The sequence below is a fragment of the Epinephelus fuscoguttatus genome, linkage group LG15 (assembly GCF_011397635.1).
Source record: "Epinephelus fuscoguttatus linkage group LG15, E.fuscoguttatus.final_Chr_v1".
In the NCBI taxonomy this organism is placed as follows: domain Eukaryota; kingdom Metazoa; phylum Chordata; class Actinopteri; order Perciformes; family Serranidae; genus Epinephelus; species Epinephelus fuscoguttatus.
This window is the reverse complement of record NC_064766.1, coordinates 29479640-29493590: the sequence shown is the minus strand read 5'-3', so window position 1 is coordinate 29493590 and position 13951 is coordinate 29479640. Positions and strand designations below refer to the sequence as shown.

Here is a 13951-nt window from a genome sequence, read left to right as displayed (position 1 = left end):
ATTTATTTTTTTGCTCTTTCAGCCTGCTCTGTCACATTCATCTCATCTGAAACTGACTTTGACATGGAGCCTGAGGAGGAGGCACAAAACCATGGATTACAGTCTGCTGCAGGAGGAGAGGAAAAAGACACAACTCAAAACGCACATTAGACACAAACACTAACACACACACACACACACACACACACACACACACACACTAACACACAGTTTGTAAGTCTGATGCAAAGCACAGTATGATGTATCAGATCTTCTAGAGGGGCTCTGGCTTGTAAGAGACGTATGGAGATATATAGAGAAGCAGAAGATATAGAATGCTTGCACACGCACACCTGTAGAAGATTATCTACTTCAGTAAAAAGCAAAACCAAAATTCAAAAAGTCCTGCATTCATAATTACATAATGTACTGAAGCACCACAGTAAATGTATGTTAAATTATTATGCAGAATGTTCCCTTTCAGGCTGCAGTTATTATACATGAATTATATAACTGCATTATTATTAATTATGCATCCATTTGCTCTCAGCATTTGTAGCTATTTAAGGGGAATTTAAAGGGTAATTTCATCCAAATTACACCAAAAAACCAACTGATTGTGTCACACTGTTGTAAACACATACAAAAGTCTGTTTATATATATTGTATTGAGGCGGCAGCAGAAGTCTTCAGGATGAATACCTCAAAACTTCAGCACATGAGACCATAAAACTATCTGCACAATAACCCAAGAGATAATTTAGAAAATATGGTTGTTTGTTTTTGTAATTTGGGTGAACTGACCCTTTAACTGCATTTTACACAGGCTGACGGATTGCAAAAATTGACTTACTGATCAATAAGTTGATCAAAAGAAAAGATTATTTTGACAATCAAATCATGTTTTAGTTTTTAAAAAAAGAAAAGCTAAATGCTCTCTGGTTCCAGCCTCTAAAATGTGAGGTTTATTGCTTTTATCTGTTTAATATCATTGTAAACTGAATATTTGGTGGTTTGGGGCTTTTAGTCAGGCAATAATAGACATAAAAACATAATTCTGGTCTCTGTCTTCTGATATTTTCCAGACTGAAAAATTAAATCTACAAATGCAAGTCATACTCCCTCTCTCCCTTGCTTTCCTTTTTTGAAAAAGAAATAAAATAATATGTTGATTTATGGAAAATGAAAATAATCACCGGATGCAGCCCTTTGTTCACGGAAAGCAGGAGTACCGTAAAATTAAATCTAATACTTAAAGGTCCTCTCCACATATCTACAGGTGTGTTTTTAAACAGATATTTTCCTTCTTCATCAAGCAAAAACAAAATCTGTTCATATGACATTACAAAATCCATCTGTGCTAAAACACAAAAACAGCTCCAAATGCTCGCCTGCCTTTGGTGTCTATAGCAGTCTTCCCTCGTCACACACAGGAAGTGAAATGTGAGGCTAACTTTAGCTTTTTCAAAACACCTACTGGAGCTCACATCTGTTTGATTCCAGTTCTATATAAGGGAAAAGAAGCTCACACAAAGATACGAGTGATGGTCTGGACATGCTAAAGCTTTCCTTCCACTCCTCATCGACAACAATCCCACTTTGGAAGGTGTCATCATTTGCTGGTTCGACCAGGCCCCATCAAGAACCACTGTATCTACACATTATATGTACACAAACCACAGACCAAGTAACACTGGGTTCAGCAGAAGCCTCAGTTCATCCTTGAAGTGGTGCAGCAATAAATTTAAGTGTAAAGTGGTCATTAGCAGTGCTAACACACTGGTAGTCAGCTGTTGTTAGTGTTTTTGGCGCATACTCATTACACAAAGAAACGATGGGCGTGCACAAATTGAGAAGATCATTATTTCCCAAATGCTCTGCTACACACTCCCACAAAAACAGAGGCGTTTTAAAAATCTCCATTTCAGTGACCCGAAACTTTGCGTGTGGACGAGAGGCCAAATTAAACAGGAAAATATATGTTTACAAAAATATCTGTGTACAAGCAGACACGGCGAAACTTCTCCTGTGTGCCAAGCATGTAGGAGAACTACGGTGGTCGATGTGAAATTTCGAATGGCCCCATCTAGAGTTGGTTTGTCCAGTTCTGGGCTACTATAGAAACAACATGGAGGACACAGTGGGAGAGGACGCACTACATATGTAGATATTCTACATACTACTCATTCTAAGGTCATGAAAACACACTGATACTTAACTTCAGTTGATTAGACACTACTGAAAACATAGTGATGAATATTAGATGCCTCTAAATCCTACACACTGGACCTTTAATGTACTAAGTAGCTACGTTCCATGGCTGCACACACATACGCACAGTGTGTTATCCTAATGGTGAAAAAAGCTTTTAATTATTAAATCTTAAAAACAAGGCCAGTTAAGCACTAAAAGGTTCCACAGAGACAGTCAGTGTGTGTGTGTGTGTGTGTGTGTGTGTGTGTGTGTGTGTGTGTGTGATTCACAGTTTACACAATAGCCGATCAGAATATGCAAAAGTTTAAACAGCATGTTTTTGGATGCTCAGAGGAGGGAAAGAATGACTTGTTACACACAGCTCGGGCACAAGCATGCGCTCTGTGTGTCGGAGTGTGTTTAGCGAGCTGAGAGGCCCTGCTAGCTGAAGCTGTCATCCATTTGCTGTCTTCTGCAGTTACATGAAAGGAAAACAGCTCGTGCCCTCCTCTTTCTCTCTATTTTTCCATCTCTCATTTCCCCGCGGTACAGGGCAGAGTTGGGAGATAAACAGGAATAAATTATCTGCTCTACAAGGCGAGCCTCCTCTCCACAAAGAGGTGGAGGCAGCGGGAGAAGCGAGGGGAAAGACGAAGCGGAGGAGAGATGGGGCTGGACAGGTGGAGATCTGCAAACTCATCTGACAGCTGGAAGCTGCTCATATGGCTAACCATCAGCGCGGATTTGAAATGGGCAATTGAAATCTTCTTTTATGCAAAACATGTCATTACCATACATGGAAACAGACAGGTGTTCGGTATATCCGCGCATATAAAGGTCGCTGCATTCGAACATAAACACATGGCGCTGACAGATAACTGGCAACCGACAAATATGAAGACGGTCGGTGTGAGAGAGCAGGACAAAAAGCTGTAAAAAGGGAAAGTGAAAGATAACAGAAGAGAGGAGGGAGAGCAGTTTGTTAGTGAGTCTGGGAGCTGCTGACAGACCCAGAATGAGATGTGACTTCGGTAAATTGAGCTGCTGTGAAATCGCAGTTGGTGTATAATGTCTGCTGGACTGAGGCTCGGCCGATCAGATGACAACAGATACTGCTAACCCGATAGCTCGGCCAGAACATCTAGGTCAAACAGATCACCTGGACTCCGGTCTCCCACAAGGTGAGACATTAACTTTTAACTGGGACGGGACATTTAGCAACAGACGGAAGAGACAGGTGCTATTTTTACCACAACACAGTTCACTTAAAGATGCAGGATTTACCTAAAATCAATGTACAGACAGAGACGTAATCCCTCTAAATCATCAGTTATGACCCATTAGAAGTGTGTGATGGTATATTTTTCTGCAGAGACTCTGCCTTCTGCTTCAATTGTCTTTTTATTTTCTGTGTTGGGGATGTTTATGGTGTGCACCCTCATAGCGCTCAGGTGAGATCGGGATAAAGCGGCAAAAAAACGCAAATATAACGATGTGGGGATGCCTTTTACTTTCACTTTCACTAGGAAACGTATTTACTGAAACTGTAACTGACAATCCTGTATAGTGTACCTTTAATGCAGTTGAAGAGCAAACAGTTGGGATTAAATGAGATCTTTTGTACACCGGTTGTAATTTCAAGTTTTCCCTGGAGGTGAACACGAAAACATTAAAGACACCCTGCAGTGAAAATCGAGTTTTTAACCTTGTTAACATGTCCATATGGTGTTTTTAATATGCTATAAGATATGCAGTCATCGCCATAGCACAGCATTTCCTCCTGGGATCTGCAGTGCACCCATGACAGTCAGGTATTGTTACATCACAAACCTAAGAAACCAATCCCGTAACGCTGCGGTGCAATGAGAAGTACTGGAGTATGTCACAGTTTCACTTTCGCTTCAGCTCGTCAGAGCTGGTGATCAGGAACACGTTTATCTAACCCTAGCAACACATTATTAGTGGTTTTATAACGTAATCAAGCTGAAGGCTCATGTCATCCATTACTGTTTACAAGCAGAGGATTGTGTGTTTGATGAGCAGAGTGAAGGTGAGCATGAGCTCCAGGCGAGTGGCTCGTTTGCATATTCATAGATCCACGCATGCTTAATGAGGCAGAGGGGTAGAGTTCCATCCAAGCCATTTTAAGGCATGAAGGGATCTTTTCATGGAAAGAATAAAATTGCAAATATGTAATTTTGATGAAGAGAGATAAGTTTTAGGGGTTTGATCAATGCCTTCAAAGGAACTCTAAAGACAGGACAAGATTTTTAAGAGCAAGTTAGCTACTGAGCTTACAATGTAATTCATTTAGGCCTGAAACAACAGAAAATTAAAATGAGCGACAATTTAGCGATTAACTTTTGAATCATTTAAGTCATTTTGTAAAGCAAACTGACAACCATTTATTGGTTCTACTCTCTTAAATGTGAATGCTTGTTGGTACTTTAGTCATATAGACCCTTTTACTGTTAGTAAACAGTGTGACGTTTTTGGTGGGCGGGGCTTAGCTGCAGGCAAAACAATTCTCCACAGACATTAGCCAACGCTAACTAGCAAGTTCTGTTAGCTATTTTTAGACAATGGAGGAAGATGATGTGAGTGGTGCATTTAGAGACAATCATTCAAAGTGCCGGAGCGCACTCTGGCACAACTGGACCGTTCGTAAATTGGGAGCACTGTCAGACTGTACCATTCGGTTATCCAAAGAGCCACACTCTCGGAGCAGCAGAGCACCAACTGGAGTGAATGTGTGAATAGCTTAACTGTTCATTAATTCATATAGAACTGTAACGCTCCATTTCATCAACCACAGGACTCTCATTTTAGTCTAGAGCATCAGATTGAATTGACGAATGCACCATTTCAGGTCACTCACTCTCCTGGACAGCAAGTGTTGATTGAAAACATAAACGCTGACAAACGAGACTGGACTGGCCGACCTGTATGCTCTCTCAGTGGATTGATGATGTCACAGGAAGCTTTGTGGTTGATTACTATGCCAATCTTACAAAGGACGACACTCACGGTTTCCTCCAGTTTGTTTTACTATCGAAGCTAACGTTAGCTAATGTGCTAAAAAGTTAGCATTACAGAGAAATCCAATATTCCTCTTATTAGCTCCCCAGTTTCTGATTAGGTGGACATGATAACCCTTAATACACATATGTTATTCATCCGTACAACACTAAATACTTTCCCTAACCTGATATGAAGTGTGCGCTGCACATGCGAGCATATTTGACGATCGCCTTCATCCAGTTCTTTCGTCTTATAGCATTCAACCATAGCTATCTTTGTTTTTGTTGACATGCAGTGGCGGCTGGTATGCGATAAAATTTAAGTTTGAGACATGACACCTTCTATTCTGGCTCCCGATAACACAACAAGACGATATATTAAGACTCCTATGTAGCCTACACCCCTGTGGTGGTGAGTTGTGTTTAGCCTCCAGCTAACAAACTGAAGTCACTGTGACGTTGGCACTAAAAGGGTCTATATAACAGTAAATTAATTATATTCAAGTTTAGGACTGAGAATGAGACAAAATTAAAAAAAAAAATAAAGTTGCATTTTTCATAATTTTCTGACTATCTACAGACCTGACCAATAATCTATTCGTTGTGTAAATAGTCAGCAGATTAATTGATAATGAAAACAGTAATTAGTTGCTGCTCTTTATGGATTCTTTTGCAGATTTATTTGTGCCCTAATTTATATTACCTCCACAAAAAACAGACATTAAAAAACTAGATAAGCAAGTATTACATATCACAGCCTAAACAGTAACTCCACCTGTTCCCTCAGACGAGAAGCATGATCTGTAAAAGGATTTGTCTTTCACCATTTTTAGAAATCCTTTAAAAAACATCCTGGATCTTCACCAAAAACTAATCGTTTGTTTGTTTGGCCAGTGTCCCAATTTCCAACCAAATTTCATTGTTTGTCTGTCTGTTAGTCAGCAGGATATCTCAAAAACAGATGTCAGACAAACAGGACCAAAAATAACCTCGGTGGCAGAGGTATTAAATGATGCACTGGAAACATTTGGGGAGAACACAGTCATAACTAATTCTGACGGATGCCTGAACAAATGCATTTATGTGGTTAGTCAGAATATGGCTGTTGTACTGTGACGCTGATTTAAAGAACCCAAACGGTGTCTTTATGTTTCAATCACCTCCCTTTCTGCATTAGATAAAAGTGACCTAAACCATGACCGTTACCATAACCACAACCTTTGATCACATCGCAGTTCTTGGCCAAGACAGGTCTATCCATTACCCAGCAGTCAACCTCGGGGTCCATATTGCATGCCATCTGTTGGAGTGGAGGTCTACGGAGGCTGTTAAGTGCTTAGGTAAACTCTCCGGATCTCAGTCCCAAATGTCAGCGATAGACAGATAACTTGTCACGGTTCTCTTCACGCACATCTAAACGGTGCAGCAGATGGCATGGAAAAATGGATGGATGCTTTGGTTGAGGTATAAAGATGTCAGGAAAAGTTCAGCTCTGTACTGTGCCATATGTTTTATATGGAAGCCCATTTCAGTTTGTGTGATTTAAAAAAAGGGGATCCAGTAAGTCATTATAATGAGAAGCTTTATCAAAATGAGTTAGTATCTTTAAAATACTATTAAACTTTCTAAAAATAATGATTTACTCATCTCAAAGTAATTACTTAGTATCTCAACATAATAAGAAATTCTCAAAATATTGACTTAGTATCTCAAAATAATGAGAAACGGTACCAAGACAAAATTATTTTGAGAATGTTTTCATTATTTTGCGATACAAAGCCATTATTGATAAGTAGTTTGATAAGTGCTCATTCTATTGATAGAACAACTGATTATTTTGAGATATTAAGTCAATAATTTGAGATAAGTCATTATTTTGAGAAAGTTTCCGATTATTATATGGAAAAACTAAGTCATCAATTTGAGATACTGAGTCATTATTTTAAGATATTAAATCATTATTTCAAGTTTCTCAATATTTTGAGATACTTAGTAATTAATTTGAGATACTAAATAATTACTTTAAAATACCGAGTCATTATTTTGAGATACTAAGTCATTAATTTGAGACACTAAGTCATTATTTTGAGGTACTAAGTCATTATTTTGAGGTACTTAGTAATTAATGAGATACTAAATCATTAATTTGAGATAATAAGTAATTGATTAGAAATACGTAGCCATTATTTTGAGATACAAAGTCATTATTTTGACATACTGGGTGACTAATTTGAGATACTAACTCATTAATTTGAGATACTAAGTCATTATTTCGAAATACTAAGTCCTTAGTTTGAGATGCTAAGTCAATAATTCAAGATATTAAGTCATTAATTTGAAATACTAAGTCCTTAGTTTGAGATACTAAGTCAATCATTTGAGATACTAAGTCATTATTTCGAAATACTAAGTCCTTAGTTTGAGATGCTAAGTCAATAATTCAAGATATTAAGTCATTAACTTGAAATACTAAGTCCTTAGTTTGAGATACTAAGTCAATCATTTGAGATACTAAGTCATTATTTTAAGATACTAAGTCCTTGGTTTGAGATACTTAGTCAATAATTTGAGATACTAAGTCATTATTTCGAAATACTAAGTCCTTAGTTTGAGATACTGAGTCAATAATTTGAGATAATAAGTCATTATTTTAAGATACTAAGTCCTTGGTTTGAGATACTTAGTCAATAATTTGAGATACTAAGTCATTATTTTAAGATATTAAGTCCCTAGTTTGAGATGCTAAGTCAATAATTTGAGAAACTAAGTCAATAATTTGAGAAACTAAGTCATTATGTTGAAATAATAAGTCATTAATTTGAGATACGAAGTCACTATGTTGAGATATTAAGTAATAACTTTGAGATACTTAGTCATTATTTTGATGAAGTTTCTCATTATTTTAAATTCTGAGTCATTAATTTGAGGTGGCAGGTCATTAATTTGAGAAAGTATCTTGTCATAATGTGATACTAAGTTTTGCTAAAGTTTCTCATTATTTTGAGATAGGAGGTCATTATTTTAAAATGCTAAGTCTTTATTTTAAGAAAGGTTCCCATTATTTGGGGGTAGTTGGTCGTTGTTTTCATATACTAATTCATTATTTTGTTAAATTTTCACACTACCTTTTTTCCCCAATCACAATAAATGGGCCTCCATAATATTGTACCCTCTGGAAACCGGGTTGTTTATGTGTGCAGGTTTAATGTAGCTGTGTTCACAACTGTCAATGGCCACCGTTTGGACAGTTACCTGCAGCAAGAGAAGACCTCAGGTGATGGATTCTTATGGGCTGTGAAACGGCTAAGAGTCGTCTTTTGCCGGATTTCAGTGCAGTCATTCTCAATATCATTTCTCATCCTGACCCATATGGGCCATAAAAATATTTCCAAGACCAAACAGAGAAGAAAAGGAAAGACAGAGAGAAAACAATAATTGTGGCCCAAAACATATCCCTGGCTGTGGTCCAACGAGAGCTGGCAGCCGTCCACTAAATCAGAGGCACTGCTTGGAAGGTGCCCCCATTAAACAGATTTTAAAAGAGTGTTTCATCCATAACACATCTCGGTCCTATTTTGTGCCCAGCTCAGGTGTAATTGATTTCCTCCAAATCATTTCACTGCAGTGTTTGGTTCATTATACACTGCATTTTGTTGTTCAGCTTTGCAATGCTTTTGGTGATTTGAAATCCTATTAAACCCCACGGTGAATCTCACTGTGCCATTTGTCTTGCTACTGTTTCATTGATGTGATACGTGACCTCACGTTCTACACCGCTGAATCAGTGTCATGTCTCTGTGTGACACAGCTCAAAGGACAAAACGCATCTCAGAGTAGACTGAGTGAAACTTACAATGATAGATACTGTATACTAATGATATAACTGCACTTACTGAGAGAAAAACAATTGTTTTAAGATGCATGGAGAGGTTTGAGCAAGGTTCTTTGTTATTTTGTAGCTCCAAGGCCGTCAACACTTTCTCATAAATTATAAGCAGAGGATAGAAAAACATTTGCATAGTGTTTATTGTAATTATGTATCCATAAAACAATCACTACACTTCTCCCTCTGGCATGTTTCTGAGCTTTACAGTAGACATACGGCAGCTTTAAAAGTCTTTTTCTTTGTTAGGAGTGCAGCTTTTGTGTCACCTGCATCCATGCAGCAGCGAGACTGGCCAGTGGCTTAATTCCACCCACATCCACTGCAGAGCATTTTACACGGACGCAATTACCATACGCAGTATTCTGTATATTGCAGTAGTGAGTATCCATTTTTACACATCAGTAGGTTACTGGAAATAGAAATGGGTGTGGGAGCTAAAAGTGGTCTCAGCACAGAAAATGGCCTTCAGCTACCTGCAAACACTGCAAACCCCTCCCCCAAACAGTGATATCAGCATACAGTATCATAGCAACCGTAACTAGGCATGGCAGGCTTGACAAGCTTTAGATATCTCCACATGTTGATGCAGTGTGCACAGGGCTGTAGACAGAGTGATTCTTCATGTTAGGGGTGTGAGGATATGCTGGAATTGAAGATAATGGTGACATTTAAAAATGAAATACTGATATCAGGTTAACATTGCACATACACTGTGTAAATAATCCAGTTCCTCTTAAATCATTGCCGTTTATTTCCATTCTCCCTTTGTTTCCCACCCCCAATGCCATCTGGTTGCCTTTTCACTATCCATTAAGTGTAATTGCTCTTTTTGTACACTTTTGCACAGTTACAGATTCTCTCTCCACCTCCCTACACTCGTATTGTGTAATTCATTTGCCAAAAAAGACACAAAACACACAATGAAGAAACTTTTAGATGAATTTAAATTTTACTGAGAGCATAATATCATTATCATAAACCCGTCCATGATAAATGTGTAGAGAAAATCTGATATTGTGCCAGCCATACTCCAAATATAAAGCATTTAAAATGTTGAGTCTTTTTAATTTTTTTAAACCCAAAGTACAAGAGCAAAATTGTAAATAATGGATTTAACAGTGTGTTTGTGTGCGCTAACGTGAGCTATAAACATTAGCGTGTTTGGCAAACTAGCTTACTATCTATAGCAGGGGCCAGCAACCTCCACTGCCAGAAGAGCCATTTTTGGTCATTAAAAAATTAATAAAATCAGTCTGGAGCTGGAAAATATATTCAAGCTTTATAATAAAGGTAACACAGCCTTATTAAGTCAAAATTAGGTCATCAGCATTACTAATAGGTCTAATCTAACTGTCAACATATGCAATAATTCAACTTGTGCAATAACCCCATTTTACCTTGACTGTATATATTCTGTGTTGCTATATATATTGTGTAAATAATCTTGTTTAGGTTACTATATATATATATATATATATATATATATATATGTATGTATATATACACAATTGGGACATACTTCCGTCTCATGATATGATGCCCTGAACTTTGACCCTCTTGCTTTTTTAACCATTACCTTGGAGATTAAACAAATGCCACTCTGGAGAGCTCTGCAGTTGTATTTAATTTAACTTTAAAGTTATCACTGCACAGATTCTAACACAATATATTTGCAACAGTGAAATTACATCTGCATCTTTCTTTATGACTGTTATTTTTATAGTTATGTCCTGTTGTTGTTGGTTATATTTTGTTCATTTAAACAATTAATATTCCTGTTATTACTATTCTACTGTTCATCAGTTACTTGAATGCGCTGTCATCCGTCATTGCGACTTCTGACAGCTGCCAATCAGCCATCAATCAGCTGTCATCTGTTTGCAGCTCAGTCGATGTAACATATTGTTTGCTGCGCAGAGGATTGTGGGTCAGAATAGGCAGAAAATCATGCTGGCTTGCATACTACAAAATCACACCAGATGTAGTAGAACATCTTGGTATTTTTGGCATACTGCAATTGATTTGAGGGATTCCAACTAACTCACAGTTAGCCATAATCAGCTAACCAGCTAGCTGATACTCTGCTCATTACAGCTGTCATTTGTGTTGGCAAAATCAACACGCACTGGCTAGAGATGAGACTTTTGACTACCTGTGTGAAATCACAGGCCCATTCTATTAGAAGTGACTGAGACATTCATGTGGTTTAATACTGAAACTTGTCATTGTGAGGTGTGCATGTGTCGTGCTTGACAGGTGTTGCAACGGTAACTAAAATAAAGTGTTAGACTTAAATTTGTTTCAACAGCGTAATAGCAAACTACGCGTATGGAGATGCAGACGCAAGGTTGACAGAGGGCACTAGTGATCAGTGAAGGATATTGGCTGACAGCAGGGAGATATCAGAGCTGGCAGGACGGAGGAGCACAGAGAATATGGATGAAGCAACAACAAAATGGTTTCGCCTCACCATCACTTTCATTCCCCCTGAGGACGACTGAGTGAGAATGGCTGAGAAAATACGTGTCTGCCTACTCCAGGAGACACTGTGTCATCTATACGGAGGAGCATAAACAAAGCTGAACAAACTGTCTTAAGCGCAAGATGTGATTCCTCTGTATTCACCCCTCGATCTGTCTGCACAGACACACGCTTTCTCTTCTCTGTAACAGCAAAACAACTTCCCTCCCTCTTTTCCCTCTTACTGTCTCCGGCAAAGTGATCTTACGTTCCAATTTTCAGACATTGAGCCCATTTCACACAAATTCAGACTAGGCGGGTCAAAAGATAAGAGGAGCATCAGTTAAGCACCTAATGTGAAGAAACTCTGAACTGTTTATTGATTTCAGGAAGAGAGAATAATGGTTGTTTTGCTGTAGATTGATTATTATATTAAGCATTTATTTCAAAGTGGATTTACTTTGTAATTGTGTTTAAACTTTTTCAACCAACTTGTATTGAATGTATAAGAGACCTGCCCTTTTTTAAAAAACTGTATGTTGCCATATTCTTTCACATTTATGATTCACAATAGAGCGATTTATGCCTTTAAAGTGTCATCTTTTTATAATCTTTTCTCCCAAATGTTAATAAAAACAGCATTTTTTTTTTCTTGGCTTAAGGGGCGGCACAATTATCCTTTCATGAAATTGGCTTTAAAAAGGTTTTACACCCCCAAAGGATGCAGATAAACTCAGAGAGTAGCATGTAATCCCTCAATCATAATTAAAACATGATAATCACCAAATTTAGATCAACAGGGATTCCACCTGACAGTGATGCTAAGCTTTAGATGCACTGTGTTGTTTACTTATTTTCAAATGAAATAATCTGACGATAACATCCTCGTCTGTCTCACCTGATCGGAGCTGTTTGATGCGACCCTGGCTGCTGCCGGGGTCGACGGGCAGGAAGTCTTTGAACCAGGAGATCTCTGGGTCGGGGATGCCGCTGGCGGCGCACAGCATGGTGGCTGTCCTCGTCCGCTCCACCACCTTCAGCTGGGGACCCATGTCTATACTGGGGAAGCCGAATGGCAACAGGTCCTCTGGAAAGATGAAGAGAGGTAGTATTTAGAATTGAGTCTTGAAAACTCCGATGGCTGATGGTAATGGCAATAGATAGATATTACAATTTTGACCTGAAGATGGTGATAAAATAAGTTAAAGGAATACTTCACACCCCAAATGACCATTTATATATCAATTACTCACTGTGTTACAGTTAAACTTGTGAAGAAAGCTTGTTTTTATTTTCACAAGCCTTCCATGAAATCCAAAAACTTATCAAATTCTTCATGAATTGAAGTCATAGGGGTCTGTAGCAAAACTATACCAAAAGATCTGTTTGCAAACTCTCACACAACTTTTGCAGAATGATCCAAGTGTCATTTATCTAGTCGTAGGCAGGGAATTTAGCTGAAAGTGAAACTTCTCTATGCTCTCTTCAAAGCCAGACTCCACTGACAAAAACAGTAATTTTACCTCGCTGAACATGGGAGTTGCTGGTCTACCACTGCCTCGATCATTTTGTTTATTTGTGTTTTTGTGTAACTCTGGTGAATCCAAACTAATCCCTTAAAATACCAAAGTCACACAATAACACAAACAACCTAACTAAAATGAAGCAGCAATAGAGCAACAACTTCCGTTATAAATTATGTAAAATTACTATTTTTGTCAATGGAGTCTGGCTCTGAAGAGAGTTCAGTTTTAAATACTAAGGTTTCAGTGAAAATTAGGGTTGTACCCAACTCAAAGTTTTAAAGTTTAAAAGGGGCTCAGCAGGATGTCCAAGCAAGCTAACGGCGCTAACGACAAATCGGAAATGTTTTGGCGACACTAGATATCAAACAAAAGCCTGAGACTGTGTCGTGTTAAGTATTTTTAAGCTGTTAATTAACCACTTCCAAGCAGAGGAGAGAAGATAATGTTATTTCAGAGCCTTCTGGTGCAAAGTTTCTCCTCCTCTGTGCTGCTGCATCATGCCTGCAGCTATCTGTACCAAAGAGAAGGTGAAAGTCAAGAGCGCTCGCTGCGCAGCAACAACTGCTCGACTTGAGGCAGTCTCAGCTGACTGGGGAGTCCCTCTGACAATTTGAATCTCCGACTCTATGGGGAAGCCCTGGTGAAAATCCAGGTGTTTGGTAAGTGCTGAGCATACGACTGGATAAATGAGGCTTGGATTATGCTGCATGAGTTGTGTGAGAGTTTGCTAACAGATGTTTTGATGTAGTTTTGCTGTTGTTGAACACAGTGCACTATGACTTCAGTTCATCAGGAGTGTTTTACATATTTGGATTCTTTGTTCACAGTGGAAGCATGAGAGAAAAACAAAGTTTTCTGATTTCATGGAAATCCATCCAGAGCCACAC

The 13951-nt window shown here is 38.4% G+C and overlaps 1 protein-coding gene across 8 annotated transcripts in view; it reads right to left on the bottom strand.

Annotated features, from left to right (window-relative positions):
* LOC125901700 (receptor-type tyrosine-protein phosphatase S-like) overlaps positions 1-13951 on the bottom strand; it is a 106960-nt gene that overhangs the window by 55438 nt on the left and 37571 nt on the right. For all 8 annotated transcript variants that reach the window (XM_049597544.1, XM_049597545.1, XM_049597548.1 and 5 more), the window contains exon 5: positions 12437-12625. In XM_049597544.1, coding sequence (XP_049453501.1) covers positions 12437-12625 — 189 coding nt within the window. The remainder of the gene's footprint in view (positions 1-12436; positions 12626-13951) is intronic.